The sequence below is a fragment of the Paralichthys olivaceus genome, chromosome 11 (genome assembly GCF_024713975.1).
Source record: "Paralichthys olivaceus isolate ysfri-2021 chromosome 11, ASM2471397v2, whole genome shotgun sequence".
Classification (NCBI taxonomy): domain Eukaryota; kingdom Metazoa; phylum Chordata; class Actinopteri; order Pleuronectiformes; family Paralichthyidae; genus Paralichthys; species Paralichthys olivaceus.
Window position 1 is genome coordinate 20,644,972 of NC_091103.1, and position 20,312 is coordinate 20,665,283.

At 41.8% G+C, this 20,312-nt stretch overlaps 3 protein-coding genes across 7 annotated transcripts; 2 read left to right on the forward strand and 1 right to left on the reverse strand.

Moving 5' to 3' along the window:
• Positions 1 to 2,614, forward strand: hmgb1b (high mobility group box 1b). The gene is made up of 5 exons (XM_020088500.2): positions 1 to 143; positions 1,244 to 1,399; positions 1,518 to 1,663; positions 1,760 to 1,934; positions 2,047 to 2,614. Exons 2-5 carry the CDS (start codon positions 1,253 to 1,255, stop codon positions 2,176 to 2,178), a joined length of 600 nt encoding a protein of 199 aa, XP_019944059.1. The 5' UTR covers positions 1 to 143; positions 1,244 to 1,252; the 3' UTR covers positions 2,179 to 2,614.
• Positions 2,615 to 4,538: 1,924 nt separating this feature from the next.
• On the forward strand, positions 4,539 to 17,504 carry LOC109630046 (protocadherin Fat 4). 5 transcript variants are annotated; one of them, XM_069534496.1, is made up of 17 exons: positions 4,539 to 4,754; positions 4,913 to 5,144; positions 5,363 to 5,704; positions 6,825 to 7,738; positions 7,825 to 7,999; positions 8,103 to 8,283; positions 8,476 to 8,726; positions 8,796 to 13,133; positions 13,223 to 13,324; positions 13,680 to 13,780; positions 13,844 to 13,981; positions 14,096 to 14,181; positions 14,278 to 14,457; positions 14,565 to 14,689; positions 14,841 to 15,058; positions 15,135 to 15,393; positions 15,874 to 17,504. In XM_069534496.1, exons 1-17 carry the CDS (start codon positions 4,584 to 4,586, stop codon positions 17,253 to 17,255), a joined length of 9,195 nt encoding a protein of 3,064 aa, XP_069390597.1. In that variant the 5' UTR covers positions 4,539 to 4,583; the 3' UTR covers positions 17,256 to 17,504. The 5 variants fall into 5 exon arrangements, with proteins under 5 accessions (XP_069390597.1, XP_069390598.1, XP_069390595.1 ...); XM_069534497.1 differs by having other exon boundaries at positions 5,363 to 5,556; positions 5,647 to 5,704; positions 13,680 to 13,981; XM_069534494.1 differs by having other exon boundaries at positions 13,680 to 13,981.
• A 424-nt stretch (positions 17,505 to 17,928) lies between these two features.
• Positions 17,929 to 19,510, reverse strand: LOC109630045 (olfactory receptor 2AT4-like). The gene has a single exon (XM_020088054.2). The coding sequence runs from the start codon at positions 19,371 to 19,373 to the stop codon at positions 18,399 to 18,401; it is 975 nt and encodes a 324-aa protein (XP_019943613.2). The 5' UTR covers positions 19,374 to 19,510; the 3' UTR covers positions 17,929 to 18,398.
• Positions 19,511 to 20,312: the final 802 nt, after the last annotated feature.

The following is a 20,312-nucleotide window of genomic DNA, read 5'->3' on the forward strand; positions in this document are numbered from 1 at the left end:
GTTGGCGGTAGCCAATATCCGTGAGCCGGAGCCCGACACACGGGTAAACACACAGGCATCGTCCCTCCTGAAGACCGCACATTGAAGGAGCTACTCAGCCCATTGTTTAAGACGCAGCGCTGGCTTCGTACAGAGCTGCAGGGGTAAGAACCGCAGCATCTCACCCGCGAACACAGACACCGAGGCTTGTTTTAAGGGATGGGACACGGAACTGTGTTTTCACCGTACACGAGTGTTTTAGTTCAGCATGGCCGAGCTGGGGAAGACGCTGAAGAAGCCCCAGCTCTCGATCAACACCGTCTTGCCAACTTAGCTTCGCGGTTACAATAACGCGTACTTTAGCTGCGTTCTTAAATTAAACTAAAAACACGGGACAACTTCCCCCGGTGATCGAGCTGATTTACCCGCGCAAGACTGGTGTTGTGTCCCCAGCTAACTCCCGTTAGCCCAACAATGGCTGATGCTACGGCCGTGTGGCTAGCTCTTAAGCTAACGCTAGCAAGAAGGGGAAGAACTGCGGAGGCAGCCCGGGTCCAGGTGGATGCAGATGGGGGATCTTTCCCTCACTGTCCATCGCGATAGTCGCTGGATCTTTACACCCAGTGGTCGGCGGTGTCTTTAAAAGGCCTGCGAGGTTTAATATGAGGTTCGGAGAACGGGATGTGAAAATGCGGAGGGCGTGCGCAAGAAGCCCGTTAGCCATTGTTAGCAGCGCAATCAGCCATTTTAATAATCGTCTCATCAAAATGAGCTCCGTAGCATGCTAGCTCCCTGCAGCTAGCTAGCGCACGACACAAAGCGGCATGGTGGCCATACTGGCTAACAGCTAGCGAACAATCAAAGGCGATGAAAGCAAATGCTAATGTATTCATCTGCAGCCCCGAGCCTGTTAGCATCGTGATATATTAACGAGAAGCTACCGATAATAAAACGACATGTGCGGCTTTTCATGGAGTCTGCGCCATGTGTTTGGATCGATGCTGGCAGGGAAACACGTAGACCAACGAGTAGCAGAGTGTTCGTATTTAAAGAAGCATCGTGTCGGCCTCTTCATACAATGGATCATCAGTCACCCTAGACACCCCCCACCCCCTCAATTCAAACAATGGATGGAACTGACAAAGCAGGAGGCACAGATAGCTGCAGGGATATTTGGATACTCCCACTGCCCACGCATGTCTGGACTTGAACACAATATATTATTTTAATCATTTATTACTTCATTCTCTCTCTGTCTGTTTAGTGTGGAAAGATGGGAAAGGATCCAAAGAAGCCGAGGGGCAAAATGTCCTCTTATGCTTACTTTGTGCAAACCTGCCGAGAGGAGCACAAGAAGAAGCATCCCGGTGCCAGTGTCAACTTCTCAGAGTTCTCCAAGAAATGCTCTGAGAGATGGAAGGTAAAATAAATCACATTTAATGTCTTATTTCAACAACAAAAAATTAAATTACATTTTTTTCTCTTTAATCTGTTTAAATCATCTGATTGTTTATGGTTGCTTGTGTTTTTTCTCATAGACGATGTCACAGAAGGAGAAGGGCAAGTTTGAAGATATGGCCAAACTAGACAAGGTGCGCTACGAGAGGGAAATGACAAGTTATATCCCTCCCAAGGGCCAGAAGAAGAAGCGATTCAAGGACCCCAATGCCCCCAAGAGACCACCGTATGTGGCATGATCTCAACTATCATAACAATGTCTTTTTTTTCTTTCTGATAATACGTTCTAAGTTAAAACGCTGACACGTTTCTCTTCCCACAGGTCTGCATTTTTCCTGTTCTGTGCAGACTTCCGCCCCAAGGTCAAAATTGACACTCCTGGACTCACCATCGGGGACACGGCAAAGAGGCTGGGAGAAATGTGGAATGGCTCCTCTCCCGAGAACAAGCAGCCGTATGAGAAGAAGGCTGCCAAGCTGAAGGAGAAGTACGACAAGGTAAATTACCATGTCATTGAAGCGAGACCTGTTTTTTTTTAATTCAATAAACACTTATAACTGTTCAGTGAATCAGGCTTCTTTTAAATAACGATGACTTGCTTTTCCACAGGATATCATTGCTTACCGCACAAAGGGTAAAGTGGAAACTGCAGCAGCTGCAGCAGCAGCTGATGATGATGATGAGGACGATGAAGAGGAGGGAGACGATGACGACGAAGATGATGATGACGATGACGAGTAAATCGTAAAGGGATGGGACCTGGAGTTTTGTTTATGCCATATAACCCTAATATACTCAATTCACCATCTTGAAACAGAAAGTCAGATTGAACGCGAACATGTGTATATTTAATGTTTTTAAGATGTACAGTGTTATGCTCCTTTTTTTTTTGTAAAGTTAACACTACATATCTTAAGTTGGAGATTTTCTAGTGGTAGTTCTTTATCCCTGTTACAATTTAGAAGGACTACAAATCGGTAAGAAAGTAACTAGTCTATAGGTGTTACAACTCAAAAATAAGATTTCTGGGTTGGTAGTGTATTTTTATTTTATTTTGGAAAAAAAAAATGTATGTGCTGTCCCAATGTCTTTTTATTGTTCTTTGAATACCACTCTAATATCAAATGCAGCTGTCGACATTCAAGAATGTCTTCAATAAAGGTTGTTTTTTAAAGAAGTTTGCTGTGATGTTTTTTGTCAAGTACACACATTAGTACTGACAATGATTTGTAATTTAGAAAATGACTCGGATTAATACAATAATTTTAGAAAATATTGGAAATACAGAGTGACAATGAATTACTTGCATATCTTCATAAACAAGTAAAAAGAAAAACATGCATATTATAATACAAAATAAAGGGCTGGGGCTCGTAAAGTGTAAGGATTGGTAACCAAGAAGGTACCAAGTTTATTGTCTCTTGTTAACCTTGAACAGCTTTTTCTTCTTACCCAAATAACCTTGAACAGCAGCAGTGCTTCCTGGTTCACCAGAAGGTGGCGCTGTGACAAAGTCAATTCTTAAAAGTTAAACCAAAGCTACTTAGTTACTGAGCAGAATCCACAGTGACTGACAAGATATCCAATGCAAAACAATGATACAGTGGAGGCATGAACATAACTTTTAGTTGTAAATGTTAAAAAACATTGTTCTCTGTTCCATTAAAAATTAAATCAGCCACATGAACATAACAGGCAACTCTAACCTCTAACCCTAAAAACTCAGCTCAAGTTTCTTATCTTTTAACTTGAAGAAGTGTGTGTGAATTGAATTTCACATTTCAATAAAAAAAATGGAAAATCTGTGGCCCTTAAATCGTCTTATGCTGAGAAGAAAATCATGAAGTGAACTCTGTCTTCTGTTTAAATCACACAGCAAAACAAAGTCTTTTACATCAGGGACCCAGGAACCCTGTCTGCCTCTATACTGAATGTAAATGTGTTTGAATGATCATTTACCTGCCTGATTATTGGTGAAATTCCCCTCAAGTACATTAAAGCTCTACATTGTAGTTTGTATTAAACCAACTGAGGGTGTTGGGCGCAACACAGTATATTAAAGGGATGTAACACACACTTTATGAGCATGACAAATATGAATAGCTTTTGGCTGAGTTACACTGACATCAGAGACACAAACTTCTGTGTTGTGCACTTATTTGACCACAGTGTCGATGGAAAAGTCTTTTTTTGTGTGAGTGCAGGCAGAGATCGGATATATTTCCCTTTGCCTGTAACTGGAGACTCACAGTCTCCCAGTCACAGAGGCCTCACGGTCACTTAAAGGGGTTTTAAATGTCCGTTTATCAGCCTGCTCTCAGCAGCTTTGCCCTTTGCAACACAAAGAACTGTGCTCCGCTCAGTAGTGTTGGTCACTGTGGGACTCACCTCAAGCTTTCCTCCCCTACCTTAACATTAGGATTACAACTTTAACAATGGTGGTAGCAGTTACCATATACTATACTTAATAAATATATTGTGTATAACAAAGATAAACCTATAAGAATACATTTGCAATGCTAGTCATGTGTCATATGAGGTTTGATTTATGTCGTGTCCATGTCTGTGTCAATTCAGTTTCAACACTCTGTGTCATGTCAGCTCTTTTGAGACCTGTGATTCAGGGCTGCAGTTTCTTTCCTGTCCCGTCACGCATTGAACAAATGCCTCGCAGTCTCTGAATGATTCCCCCGTCTGACACGCAGTGAGAAAGACTCCCTGTCGTCTACCTGACTGCAGGCGACTGCTCAAACAGTTCATTTCATCTCGACAAAGAGGAGCCTCTAGTGGCAAAATCCATGAAGAGAATATAAAACAAATTGATTCAGCAAAAGCAATGTCAGTTTTATTATGCTCTTTTGTTACCTCCTATAGAAATTGGGCTGATTTTATAAAGAAAACAAGGGCGTGTTTGATTGAGATGATCAATTGATTGACTATGGGGCATATAATAGATATAAGAACAACTTTGAATCTGGTGCATTTTGCTCTTTTAAGGACCTTTCTTTTGTGCAGGATTTCCATGGAGTGATGTCAAAGGGGCGTGTCAGTCAGGATTTCGAGCTAAAGAGGCTGAGTCACTTATAAAGCTGTCACTATGGATACAGCTTTTATAGTTTTCCATTTGTTGCTCTTCCGTGGAAGTAATGCTGTGCAGTTTCCAGGACTTTGCTCCTCAATGCCATGTCTGTTTTGTCTGTGCCCAGGATCTTTTTTCTCTCTTGCGTGATTGTGACCAAAGGACTTTGGAAGTAAACCTCATGATGGAATCTACTGGGCAACAGAGAAAACATTTAATTTTAACGTTTCAGTTTTTGGTAAGTTGGTCTGTTGTTTCTTACATTACAGCAGTAATTTGATTTAAATCAATTCCTGTCTAATTTAATGTCATTTGTGAGGTTCGAGTGCATTTAGATGCTTAAAAAGAGGTTTTTTTTCACTCGCAGTCATTTCTTACTTGTTTCTTGTCTTTTAGGTGGTTAGTATTGCATCCACTCATGGACCCTTATCTGGAAACTCAGTGAACATGAGCAGTGAGATGCAGTTAGCAAATTTCGTCTTAGGGCAGCATATGTTTCCCTTCTCATCTGTTGATGTTGTACCCCAGCAAGAGACAGTCAGCTCACACTCTCAAAACAGATGGAGAACACAGATGGCTTCCTCCAGAGGTGTTTATTCATTTGAAGTGAAAGAAGACACGTTACCAGGTCAGTCTCTTGTGTAGAGAGGCCTTCCTCATGTAAATTAGACACAATGTTAATGACAATATTTAATTTTGAGTATTGAATTACAGCTTTTGAAATATTGTTATTTGACTTGTTGTTTAAGATAAGCCCTATCTTCATGTTTACTGTTGTGAAAGTCTGCGCGTGTATGTTTCCACATGTTTAACCCAGTAATTGTGCCTTATTCAATGTGTTGACAGGAACAGTGGTGGGAAAGTTGGAAACACTGTTTGGGAGTCTCACGCCTATCACATATTCAGTGCAGGAGGATGACGGAGAGAACCTGTTCCTCCTCAGCCCCCTCTCAGGGGAGTTCCTATTATCCCGCAGCCTGGATTTCGAGGCAGAGTGCCTTTACATTCTCACCGTGGTGGTGCAGCAGGGGGATTCACAGGTATCCAGTGTCAGGGTGTACTTCAATGTGTTGAACGTGAACGACAACCCCCCTGTTTTCAGCCAGGATGCCTTTTCTGCGTCACTGCAGGAAGGCACACGGTTCGGAGAATGCTTCCTGTCCTTGAATGTGTCGGATAAAGATGATGGTAAGGGCCCCGGAAGAGTTGTGGGATGTGAAGCAGCTGTCTTTAGTTAGCAGGTTTTTAAATATTCAGTTTTTACAAATTTGAAAAAAAAAAAAAACACAGGACATGACCATAAAACTGACTTTGCATCTTGCACATCAAGCATCTGTGTGTTTTAGTGTGCTGAGAGAATTCCCCATAATATATGAAGAACTTGAGGAAGTAGGGAAGTTGGCATATTTGTTTCCATATCCTCCAGAGAGGGATCAAATGCAAGTAATGGGAATCAGATCCACATTTCACAGTTCAGCAAAACCTACCAGGAAAAGATAGGCATGTGTGATAGCAATGTTTCCTTAAAGAAAAGTGATGTAATTTCACAAAAATTGCACAGTTAATTGAATCAACCTCTAAAGTCATTCTGTACGTTCAATGTGTCCTCCTGAGTAATGAGTGTATTCAGTAGGTTTAAAATGACAGGTTTTTATTTCATGCAGGCAGTTGACAAGATACTGTAGAGTAGAGTGGATATTTTGGTGCTGAGTGAACCTTGTGAGTCGTCAGCATAGCGATGGAAGTTGAGACCCTGGTGATTCAGTTAGAAGCATAGTGTACATGTCTAATTTTTGCTGCATGTGCACTTAACAGGAGAAGGGTCTTACTACAACCGTATCAAGTATGATGTGCAACATTTAGTTCTTTGTTTGATTATTCATATAACACATTAAGCCAATTTGTATTAAAAGTACAATGTGTAGAATTTAGTTATATCTAGTGGTGAAATTGCATGTTGCAGCTGGAATACCCCTCACCTCAATCTCCCTTTCCAAACATGTAAGAGAATCTGTCGTGGACTTCAGTTGTCATAACAACTCAAAAGGTGTTTAGTTTGTCCAGTCTGGACTACTGTTAAAAACATGGCGGCCTCTGTAGAGAGGACCCGCTTGATGTAAATATAAAGTATCTGAATATAAAGGGCCTGTTCTAGGGTAAAGAAAACAACGATACAGTTTTCATGAAACACACTAGTGAAAACATCATGAGGATTATTTTATATTCAATTTGTCCCAACAGATCGCTTTCACCTAAATCTTACACACTGAACCTTTATGGTCCTCTGTGATCTTTTCCTCTCTGCCAGGTGACATTGGAAAGTTGAAACTGAAGGTACTGGATGGAGATGAAGAGACAATGTTCTTCACGAACTCAGCTGGAAGTTTATGCCTGAACAAAGAGTTGGACAGAGAGAGACAATCCTCCTACAATCTGACCGTGACTGCGAGTGACAGTGCCGAGCCCGAGTCTCTGCAGCTCACCAGCACGGCACACGTTCTCGTGGTGGTTCTTGATGTCAATGACAACGCTCCTCTGTTTGTGTCCGGCAAAAGTGTCCTTATACCAGAGGACGCTGCACTTCACTCTGTGGTGATGACTGTACACGCTGAGGATGGAGATGCTGGATCCAATGGGGAAGTTTTATATTATTTAAACAGCACCTCCAGTGGAATGTTTAGCATCAATACCACCAGTGGGGAAATCTCCCTGGAGGAGACATTAGATAGAGAACAGGAAGATACTCTGACCATTACTATAACAGCTGCTGACAGAGGCTCGCCCAGCATGGCAACCACTATGAATCTCACGGTGCACGTTGACGACGCAAACGACAACGACCCTGAGTTCTCACAAAGCTCGTACAGTCTGACAGTGAGAGAAGACATCCCCAGAGGAACGAGCTTGTTTCAGGTTCAGGCTCACGATGAAGACATCGGCCCAAACGGACAAGTGCGGTACACACTGACACAGGCGAGTCCGTTTGTGGTGGATGCGGTCCGAGGTACCGTGACAGTCATGGATAAACTGGACAGAGAGAGGGACTCTAACTACTACTTAATCATAACAGCTGTAGATCAGGGTAACATACCCAGATCTGCCACTGCTGCTCTCAGTGTCACAGTGTTGGACATCAATGACTTTGTACCCTGGTTTTCTCCAGAAACACTGGTCCTACATGTCGGGGAGAATGAAGACGACCCCGCTCAGCTCCAACATGAGGTGCTCATAGGTTTCAACTGAGACTCAAGTGAATATTGTAAATGTTTTCGTGTTAATAACTAACGTTTGTGTGTGTTTTTGAGCAGCTTTCGGCTTTGGATGAAGATTTAGGGGTCAACAGTCAGCTCACTTATTTCTTACAGAGTGGAAACAGTGATGGTTTGTTCTCCCTCACTCTCAATGGCACTTTTCAAATTCTACACAGCCTGGACAGAGAGAGAGAATCAATGTATATCATCACCACTGTTGCTGTTGATTCAGGTAATTTAAGTAAAATTTAAGATTTAAACAAATTTTGAACACAGATTATTATCTTCTGTCTGATTAGTCATTTCAATAATAAATATCACCTTGGCATTTGAAGGATTGCCGCCTCTAACAGGTACTCTCACCGTACACATCATAGTGGATGACGTCAACGACAACCACCCAGAGTTTACTGAGGAAGTGTACAACACCATAGTGTATGAGGACAGTCCCCCAGGGACAGTGTTTGCCATGATAATGGCATCTGACATTGATGAGGGAGTCAATGGGGAAATAAGGTAAAACAAAATACTTCAAATTTAAATCTGGCAATAATTAGTATTTATTTAGTTTTTTTGCTGTGGTCATGGGGTTTATATCTTTGGTTATGCCATGTTTCTTTTGCACAGTAACTGTAGGTTGCTGTATTATTTGCATTTTATTATATTTTAGTGCAATACAAAAAGAGATTTCATTTTATTTTCCTTCAGGTATTTCATGGATAACCCCGATGTACCTTTTGCCATTGAGGAAACATCTGGAGAGCTGCTTACGACCGATGTCCTGGACAGAGAGACAGTCGCCATTTACAGGTTGACAGTGATTAGCAGTGATAAACATCCCACTCAGCCTCTGTCCAGCTCAGTGCTCGTCACTGTGCTCGTTGGAGACATCAACGACCACTGGCCTAAGTTTGTGAACAGCCCCTATGTGGCTCACGTACCCACCGAAATGGCTCCAGGTGAGAGATAACACATCCACTTAGTTATAAATTTCAAGACTGAGGGTTGATGTGTGTTTTATCTTGCAGGCTCGATTGTTTGTGCAGTGAAAGCAACAGATGAAGATACTGAGATGAACGCAGAACTACATTATTCATTATATGGACCGAGTTCAGATCTGTTTTCCATTGATCCACACAGTGGCACCATGTTCACTTCAAGTGCTCTCCGGAGAACAGAAGATGTTATTGTCAACATACACGTGGAAGATACTGGAGAAAATCCTAAATTTGACACTGCAACCGTGAGTATCAGGTTTCAAAACATCTCTGACTTTCCGGAGATGAATGTGGATGTTCTGAGCTATTCCCTCTCTGAAGACGAGCCAGTGGGAACGTTAGTGGCATTGCTCTCTGCTGTGAGCGTCAGAGCGGAGCCCGTCTCTTTTCATCTGGCGTCTGGAAACTTTGAAGAGGTGTTTCATGTGGAGCAACTAACTGGAGCACTGACGGTGGAGAATCCTCTGGATTATGAGAACAAAAAGGAGTTTACTTTGTTGGTAGAAGCCAGAGATTCTGGCTCCCCTCCTTTCTCATCATTTGCAGAGATTCACGTAAACATTAGCGACGTCAATGACAACTTCCCACAGTTCACTCAAGCAGAGTACAGGTGTGAGATTTTCGAGAATTCCCCGCCATCCTGGGTTTGTGACATTCTGGCCATCGACGCAGACTCTGATGGTTACGGCACGGTGCGGTACAACATAACCGAGGGAAACAGTGATGATTTTTTCGCAATCGAGCCTGAAAGTGGTTTTTTGAGCACCACTGCAAGTTTGGACAGAGAAACAATCCCTGAATTTAGTTTGACAGTTGAAGCTTCCGAGCTGGAAAATCCTCTTCACAAAGACAGAGCAACTGTTGTCATCATTGTTTTAGACAGAAATGACAACACTCCTCGTTTTTCACGTGTTTTCCTCACGCAGGTACCCGAGGATGCCCCTATTGGACACACAATCATACAGATCACCTCTGCTGATGATGACACCAGCCCCAATGCAGTTATTAATTACTCCATAAGTGATCAAATGGAAGATCTGCCATTCCGTATTGAATTTACCACTGGCTGCATCACAGTTGAGAGACTCCTGGACAGGGAGATGCAGGATTATTATGTCCTGAAGGTTAATGCCAATGATTCTGCGTGGAGCATTAGCACAGATGTCACTATAGTTGTTACAGACATTAACGATAATAGACCAGTATTTACTGATCCTTTTTACAAGGCTGTCCTCACAGAAACAAAAGATAAAGAGGTGTTTGTTATGCAGGTTCTTGCCACAGATGCAGATATCAGGGAAAATAGTGACATTTTATATGTCATTGAACCTCCAAACGAGGAGTTCTGGGTTAACGCTACCTCTGGTGAAATCTATACAAAGCAGCCATTGGTGTTACAGAAATCTACCAGTTTACTTGCTTTTGAAGTCCGCCAATTTACAGTGACGGCTGTTGATTGCGGCAGCAATCCCCTGCAAAGTAACGCAACTGTCACCGTAAGATTAGAGCCTTATAACCACCACCCACCGTTATTTCTGATGCATCAGCCTCTGGTTGCGATCCCATACCACATGGCTGTCGGAACTGAGATGGTCCAGTTCACAGCAATAGATGTGGATGTCAGTAATAGCAGTGCTAATATTCTGTATGCTTTGAATGGAGGTAATGCATCTGATTTCTTCTGGATCCAAGTGGACAGTGGGAAAGTGAAGTTAAAGAGAAGTTTGACAGAGAGCATTCATTTGTTTCTCACTTTAATAGTTGTGGCAGAAGACCAGGGCACACCGTCTTTATCGTCGCAGACTGAAATCACTTTTGAAATCACTGGGAGGAATCAATATTCTCCGAGCTTTCCAGAGCCAGAGGTTACTTACTCCGTTCCAGAGGACTTGCCGGTAGGATCGGTAATTGGAAGAGTTCAAGCAGAAGATAGGGATGATGGTGTCAATGCTGCCATTGTGTACTGTGTTCAACCAGAAAGTCTACTGTTACCATTCTCTGTCGGAGAAACCTCTGGGCTGCTAACACTCATCAGAGAGCTAGACTTTGAAAAGGAAGTTGTTCATCATCTCCACATCAAAGCCATGGATGGAGGCTGGGACACAAAAACAGGATGGCTGAATGTTACAGTTGTGGTTATAGACGTGAATGACAATCCCCCAGTCTTTTTCTCCTCTGAGTATCTCACTTCAGTGACTGAGAACTCTGAAATTGGAACAAATGTCATACATACAAAGGCCACTGATGCTGATTCAGGTCCAAATGCACGTATATCTTACTCTCTTATTGCTGGTCACGTGGATAAATTTGCTATTGACTCAAAGAATGGCACAATCACCACTTTGGATGTGTTTGATTACGAGCGAGAGCAGATCTTTGATGTGACGATCAAAGCCTCAAACATTGTTGGTCTCACTTTATTTACTTTGGCTCATGTTGTCATTCAAATCTTGGACATAAACGAGTTCACACCCACGTTCACAAAAAAAGAGTTTAACTTTTCAGTATTTAAAAATGTGCCTGTGGGAACTGTGATAGGAAAAGTAACAGCCACAGATGATGACCAAGGCTCTGCAGGTCAGGTGTTTTACTTAATGTTTGGGCAAAAAAAAAATATGGGCTTTAAAATTCACAAACTCTCTGGAGAAATTTACACAACCAGCAGTTTGAGGAAACAAGGCAACAGTCAAATAGTTGTAAAAGTTCTGGCGAAAAACGCTGGTGTCATTACAGGCATGGATATAGACGAAACCTTGGTCCACATCAGAGTGATCGACACAAACGATGCACCGGTGTTCACCTCTGCACGTTATCTGGCTAATGTGACAGAGGACAGCCCGGTCGGGACGTCTGTGATGACTCTGAGTGCCTTGGATCAGGACTCCATCTTGGACTGGAGCCATTTTTTCTTCAGCATCGAAAGTGGAAACACAAACTTCTCTTTTGTTGTTGATCCCCTCAGTGGTGTGGTTTCAGTAAATTCTCCACTTGACAGAGAACTGTGGGCGGTTTATAACCTGACTGTTACAGCCACTGATAATGGCTCTCCACCAGCCACTGGAACCAGTAATGTCATTGTGACCGTTGGTGACGCTAACGACAGCTCTCCCGAACTCACAATAACTGAGGCTCGGGTGAAGGAAAATCAGCCTGGTGGCACCATCGTAGCCAGATTAAATGCGTCTGATACTGATTTGCCACCAAACCAGGGACCTTTTACTTACTGGCTGGTAAACCCTTCTGGTGCCTTCTCACTGACTCCTGATGGAGTTTTATTTACCACGAGGCCCACTGATCGGGAACAAACCTCTGTGTATCAAGTTCTGCTCGCTGTCAGAGATGCGGGGATTCCTGCACTGTCGTCCACGACCGTGTTCCACATCAGGATTGTGGATGAAAACGATAACCCTTCGCTGCCCAGGAACATCTTCATCGAGGTCAAATATTTTGGCAGTTCTTTCCAAGGAGGCATGATCGGTAATGTCCACCCTGAGGATCAGGATGAGTCTGACACATTTATCTGTGGAATAAAAAGCGGATCGCTGAACATGTTCATGATACCTAACGGCACGTGTGAGCTGTGGTCGTCTCCTTTTCAAGGTGAGGCCACATTTAACATCACAATCGAAGCCACAGACCAGCTTCACTTCCCAGTCAACAACAGCATCTATGTGAAATACAAAGGTTTCACAAATGCTTCTATAGACAGTTGTATTTTATTTTACGTTTCATCATCCTCAATGGAAGAGTTCCTGTCCAACAAGTATCTGAGATTTGTGAAAGCACTGGACAGTCTGTTTAACCTGCAGGCCTCTAAGACTCATGTATTTGGAATCAAACACATTGGCAGTGAAATCCTTCTGTTGGCTGCGGTCAAAAATTACAACGGTGAATATCTTAGCACAGAGGTAGCGAGCGGAGTCTCTGCTGGACACAGGAAATTACTGGAGTCTCAGAGTGATGTGATGATATCTCACATCACAAGCGATCCATGTCTCACCAGCCCCTGTCAGAACGGAGCCACATGCAAGAAAAACATTTACATCAGCCAGGACGTGGCTGCCCTGGAGAGCCTGGGCGTCATCTTTGTGTCACCACAGAAAGAGGTTTTTAATTGCACCTGTCCAGCCGGCTTCACAGGGACGCTGTGTGAAGACGACATTGATGAATGTGAGGTGAAGTTCTGTCAGAATGACGGCACATGTGTGAACACAGCGGGAAGCTTCTACTGTCATTGTCAGAGCGGCTTCTCTGGCTCTGTCTGCTCCATTGATGTAGATGAATGCCTGAAGTTGAAGTGCGAGAATGGAGGAACCTGTTTGCCCAAAGACGATAGATATTACTGTCACTGTGCCCCTGGATTTGAAGGTAGACACTGCAATATTTCAAAGAATAAAAAATACCATCATTCAGGCCAGGATCTCTTAAAAGTGTAAATCTATTTGCCTTTTTTCCAGGAGAAAAATGCGAGCAGTTCATAGACCACTGTAGATCAACCCCCTGCGTTCAGGGCAAGTGCATCAATTCACAAACAGGATTCTCTTGTCAATGTCCCTTTGGTAAGAAAAATGCATACATTTTGGGAACATTATGCCTTTGCTCTCTTGCAGACATTTAGATAAGAAGATACCAGTCGTAAACACAACCTCCTTGGTGGAGACATGAGTCTGTGCCAGACTATTTCTTGGAACCTGCTTGGAGCATCTACATCAAGCCAAGAAATTCTCTGGCACATGACCCCTTGTAAAACAGCAAACTATAATTTAATATATTTAACTGACTGAAGATGAGAGTGGTTTTAATCCTCTTATGTAACTCTCTGGAAGAAAGTAAATAATTAATTCCATAAAATATAATCTACCAAACTACAGCAGAAAACATTAAAAAGCATTAACGTTTTCATCTCTATATTAGGAGTCAGTGGAGTCCACTGTGAGGAGCACAGCTATGGCTTTGAGGATCTGTCCTTTATGGAGTTTCCCCCATTAGACCGCAGGACTAATTTAATCTCTCTAGAGTTTGCGACAGTGCAGAGCGACTCCCTGCTCCTCTACAACCCTGGAGGACCCTCCAGCAGGGAGTTCTTTGCACTGGAGATAATAGACGGAACCATACAGCTCTCCTATGACCTGGGCTCAGGGCCTGTGAGACTGCACACAAACAAGCAAGTGGCAGATGGACATTTTCACAGTGTCGCAGCCAGGAGGATTGGAAATGTGAGTTTAAAACACGACGCCACTTAAACACAAAGTCAACGAGAACGTGTTTTTAAGTTGTAAGTGACAGAAAAGAATCCAAAGACTGATATGACGCCGTTTGTTTTTTAACAGATGGGCTCTTTACATGTGGACAACTGCACAGATGTTGACAACAGTGGATTTTGTTTTTCACAGAGTGATGGCAGTAGCTCAGAGAGGTAACAGTGAAACTACTTCTCAATAAATCACATGTTCTGTTTTTTGCCTTGTATTATATTTGTTAACATCCTTTATGTGTCTTTACACGTAACCAGGACATTAGACGTCGGTGGCAGTAATGTCACATTTGGAGGACTGAGGACTGTTGAATTTATTCTGCTACCTCCTGCTCAGATAAAAACCCACGACTTTGTTGGATGTATTCGAAACATTCATGTTAACGGTATCCTGCTCAGAGCTGCAATGGCCCTCGCAACGTATAACATTCTTGATAAGTAAGTTAAAACATGAACATTCTTAAGTACCTTATTATTCAGACATCTTTGTACAGAAAATACAGTGTATCTCTTATTTTTGAACATCTCGTATTTCTTTTATAAAGATGTCCTCGAGCAGTGTCTCCATGTCAAAGTGACCCATGTAAAAATGGGGGTGTGTGTCATGATCTGTGGTCGGATTATCTTTGCGAGTGCAAGAGCCCATTTATTGGAAGAAAATGTGCCAAAGGTAAACAAAAAAAGATAATGAAACACTAATCATACACATCTCTGATCATTTTGCATGTTGGATGAGAATCTAAACAAATGAAATGCCTTTTGCATAATAATGACTTTTGTTTTGTTTTTGAGTAAAAGATTTTTTCCCCCTGAATAAACAGAATCATCAGAGGAAGTTGTATTGCGATTCACTGGGAATGACTACATAGAATATGTGATCAAGGAGAAATTCAAGAGAGACTTCCTGCTGAAACAGTTGCTGGATGATAAGAAAGAGGGAAACGACCAAAACCAAACAGGGATTAACATCAAGTTTAAGACCAGAAACAACGGAGTGTTAATATCTGTTATGGGACAGACGGGCTATATCATGCTGAAGGTTGGTATGAAAGACATTTAGATGTATACTCGTCTTATTCTTGGAACAACGTATGTTTGTTTTCTCTCTCATTCAGATTAAAGACGGGAGGCTTGTGTTCCTCTCTGAAGACGCAGTGTCAGGACACCAGTCAGATTTCACCCTGGACTCTCCGGTGGCTGACGGGGTCTGGCATGTCGTATCCTTGTTCGGCAAAGGACAGATCCTCTTTCTCGCTCTGGATGGAAAACCAGTCGGGAACATCACTGACCAAAGTGTGGATCTCACTCCTGTTCATGTGGAAAAGATTGTTCTCGGTGCTCCTCTGACGCTTGATTCAAAGCTCCAGCAGTCAGGTGATGTTTACTGTGGCTATTGTAATTTTTTGTAAAGTGTAAAGTGTGAACAGGGGTCATAACACATCATAATATTTGTGATAACAAAAGTAGAAATGATAGAAATAATCTGTCCACTGATAATGAATTAATCTTGGACACGACTTCTGTACAAACACTGTCAAACAACAGTCATCTTACAGAGCATGTGTCAGGCTAAAGAAATGGTAAGAAATGAGCATCTTTGTAGTTTTATAAGACAAAGTTTCATCATTAATTATTTAAATGTAAATATTCTTAGGAAGAGGCAAAATAAAAAGTTTCTTGTTGCATCTTTTCTGATGCTACAATATGTCACCTGACTTTTTTTGACTTTTTCCATGGAGAAATGTATTTATTTCTCAGGTAATGTTATCTCTTATTTGTATGGGAACAGAGTTTGTGGTGTATTCAGTCCTTTCCCTTTAAGGCTGTAATGAACTTCCTTACTTTTTTTGGCAGGGTTCACTGGATGTGTGCAGTATCTTAATGTGAGCGGTCACACTCTGCCTGTCAGCGGAAGCAGTGCGATGGCGGACATTTGGCTGAGCTGGACTCTCATGCAGTCCAGCTGCATCTCCCCTGGTGTCTGCCTCCCCTCGCCCTGCTCTGAGGAGGACGCTGCAAGGAGGGTTTGTCTCTCTGGACAGTGCCAGAACCGGTGGAGGTGTGGACCGACCGTGCAGAACAGCTCCTGCATCTGTTTACATAATGTGTCCGGCCACGCCTGTGATATCTGCATCTCTGCTAAAGACAGCCAGGATCAGTGCTCTGGGGCTGGCAGCGGGCATCTGTGGCTCATTGCTGTGATTCTTCCCCTAATCTCCATCCTGGTTTTTCTAGGAATGTTTGTTGTTCTTCGTAAAGTGAGGCGGAACAATGCAAAGTGTCTGAGTGAGAGCTTGGAGCAGAAGACAGAGCCAGGGACAGAAAATGCTGCTTTTTGTTTTGATGACAACCGTCCACTCACAAATGCTGCATCTGCAGAAAGAGAGGGACAGAATGACTCAGTGAGGGCTGATCAGCAGAGTTCGGAGTTGTACTGTGATGCCTGTCCATCAAGTGCGCAGCCAGAGCCAGTCAGTGAGCTGGAGTATTATGAAATCAGCAGCATCTCTAGTGCGTTTCACTCGGATACTGCCTCACTCAGACTCAGCTGGCACAAGCATCTGTACGGCACAAAGTGTGTGAACACTGATCCTAGACGGTGTGGCGATTTGAAGATGCTGTCTGCAGGATTTAAGAAAGAAGTCTCTGGTGAGGAGAGGCAACAAAGTCCAAAGAAACCTCGAAACATGGACACACTAAACAAACTGTTATTACCTATGATTGATGCAGTGCAGACACAGCATTCACCTCCTTGTTACATGAAGAGGATCCCACAACCCGAGCTTCCAGAACCTGTGCAGTGCCTCACTTTTGAAGAAATAAGTAAATTGAATGCTCCTCCCGAGCAGACACTGTCTAATCAGGTACTCCTGAGTTGCACCCCGATGATGGATGTCTCATCCGACAGTGACACAGACAGCACGTCCACCTTATCAGAGTCGGAGCATGGACAAGTTTCTGTCATCAGCACCAGGAAATATGGACACCAACAATCAAACCTCTCAACACATAGCTGCAGACAACCTTTCCCTGTGAGCAAGTCATTTAAACTCTCTGCTGCAGGTCAGCATGAAGATGACAACACTCCCTCCAGTATGTTTAAGCACTGGGAAACTATTTTTAACATGCATCTACCTTATAGCAGCTATGTGCCTGTATTTGAAGATATTGCACGTTTACCCATGGAACCCAGTCGTAGTTATGATATGCAAAGCGACATAGAGGAAATTATTTGATGGTCATTATACATATGTTACTTTTGTAAATCCAAAATTAATGACACAGAAACCCTAAGTTTTAGTTTGGACTGTAACCAGGCTCTGAAAAAGCTGTGAAATAGTATATCTTTCAATCTTTTCATTTGTGCTGGTTTGCAAGACAAGTCTTAAAATGTATCATCATAGCAACCAGAGAATGTATTTGTTAATGATGTTAAATTAAATAAATCACATATAAGAAGGAATATTTGACATAAATGTTACACTTATGGTTAATTTGTCACCTCTTGTATCTCCTTCTGTATCAACCTCAGCATCATTTGGCACATAAACATTCAAGGTGCTGTTACATGTTCACATACAATTTAGATTGCATGTTGATTTAGTCAAAAAACAATATAATGGCTGCTTTCCCTGTGAGTGAGTGTGAACTTGGATGAAAAATTAATGATGATGATGTAATGACAACTGTAGATGAAGCTGCATTTAATATGATGGAACAGCATCTTGTGCTTTTTGTGCGGGGATAGGGAAATAGAGCTGAGATTCAAACTGTCAAATTATGACTCTGCTACACCTGTCTGGGATAATTGTGCATTTAAATGCTTCACAATTGTGATAAAGAGGCAGAACATTTAAAGCAAATAAGTGCAAATGGTAAATTCACTTAAAATCTTCGGGCGGGATTCTGATAAATTGTCCTGTACTGTACAAATGAGTGGCAATGCAGCTCATAAACTGATGGTTTGGCTCCACCGAGTGGATAAATTCAAGGTTACACCAAGAGATGATATAATAATAATAATAATAATATGAAGAGGTTTCACAAGTCCTCTAAAAAAACAAAAATTTTAAATACAATACCATACAACCTAACCTTAGCCTAGATATTGAAAATCTACAGTGTGCAAACACAAAGAAATATTGATGGTGAATATACCTAATAATGTGGAGACAGTTATTCTCTTCTTTTTTTACAGGTTTATTTTGCATTCGTATGTGCAGACCATAACAAGTGTATGTTTCAAAAACTATATACAGATACAAGATGGATTTATATAGAAAAACAGCTGATTGGATCTTTAACTGACTCATTATACAACCATTATATAACAAGAGGATTCTGCTCGGCACTCCATGTTACAACCTCAACATGCACATTTACTTGAGAACACGCTTATGGTCAGTTTTGTGTGCGATGCTTATCTTTCTATTTCTAAACCTCTGTGTCAAAGCCATTTTGATGTCCTTAGTCTTGAGACAGTAAATCACTGGATTAACCATAGCGGGTATGAGGCTGTACATCATCGTGATAACAACACGAGCTTGAATGCTGAATGTGAATCCTAAGTTGTAAGAGAGATAAACAAAGCATCTTGGCACGTAGTAAAGACATGTGACAAAGATCTGAGGAGCACAGGTGGACATGACTTTGTGGCTCTGAGACATTTTCAGAGCAGCAACGATGATAGAAAAGTAAGAAAAAATGATGAATGCTAAAGGAACCAGGAGGGTGACCAAGGCATTTGCGAATGAAACTTGTTTCACATATGCAACATCTTCGCCACATCCCAGCTGAGTTATCGATATGTGGTCACAGTAGCACTGCATGATGACGTTCAGGTTGCAGTATGGCAGAGTTAAGGCGTGGAGCACGATCCCCAACATACGGATGAAGGTTAAAACCCAGCATAGGAGACAAGCAATACAAATGGTTGTGTTTGTGACCAAAACAGGATATCGGAAAGGAAACCATATGGCAACAAAACGATCCAAAGCCATGATCAGCAGAAGGAAGGAATGAATGGCTCCCAAAGAATGAACAAAATACATTTGTGCAAAGCAGGTTCCAAATAATGATATCATGTCATTCCACCAATATCTAGCAATGATTTTTGGCAGCGTCACTAAGCCAAATGCGATGTCTGTCATTGCAAGGTGAAAGAAAATCAAGTATGTTGGCTTGTGAAGAGTCTGCTCGTATATGATAACAGTTAAGATGAAACTGTTGCCAACCACAATAGCGAGGAGGAGGAGGAGAAGAAGAACAGACACTGGTCCATAATACTCAGGTGGAAGTCCAGGGAATCCCACGATAATAAAGTCTTTTATATTTGTGGAGTTTGTGAATTTCATTATCACCTGTATACAAAAAGAAGCCTTTAAAAAGTAATGTAAATTAAATAACACATACAAGCCTGGAAATGACAAAAGGATGAATTAATACTGAAGTAGTGATATCAAAGAAAGGATTCAACCTGTAGTATTTCCAAGAATAATCCACAACCTATCACAATCACATGTCACATATCATCTGTGTGTACTAAAGCTTTGGTCTGGCTCCATCCTCAGGCTCTATTTAAATAGATAAGAATGCTCCCAGCAGAGCTGTGATGATGTGTGTGGTGGAGACGAACAGTCACAGGAGATAATTCCCTCAATTTGCAGAAGTGTCTGTTTACATTATGGAAAACACAGTGAGGTAAAAAAAAATATTTGTGCACACATAGAGGATCTCTTAAAAGAGTAAAATTCCTATCTGCCCAGTTTTATGGTTTGCTTAAAATTATAGATTCTTCAAAATTTTTGTCAATCCTAGTTTGTTGATCATAAAAAAATAAATAATTTTCTCGACGTCATCAAACATTTTATCTACAAAGAGAATGAACAGCCTGAACTGTGACATTTGACACTCAGATTTTTTAAACACTCACCCCCTATGATACTGACCTTGTTAAACAATATTTTTCTTTATCTTGCCTCCTGACGAGTCTTCAAATTTAAAATGATTCACTTAAATAACTGGAATAATCTGCAGACGCAGTATTGAATGTTTTTTGCAGTGGGTAAATAAGGAGAAAATTGTCATCTAATTCATTAAATTACTCTTATTTATTTTAAACCGAACCGCAAAATGCAGCACCTGATGAGAAGTAGCATTTAAGAATGATTGTAACAGTCCTTGCCATTCAAAATATCTTGCAACACATTCACAAATCTCATTACACAGTGGTATTATGATTGAAACGTAGACCTTCCCTCGTCTGAGCCTGTTTTCCTGACAATCCTGTGTCT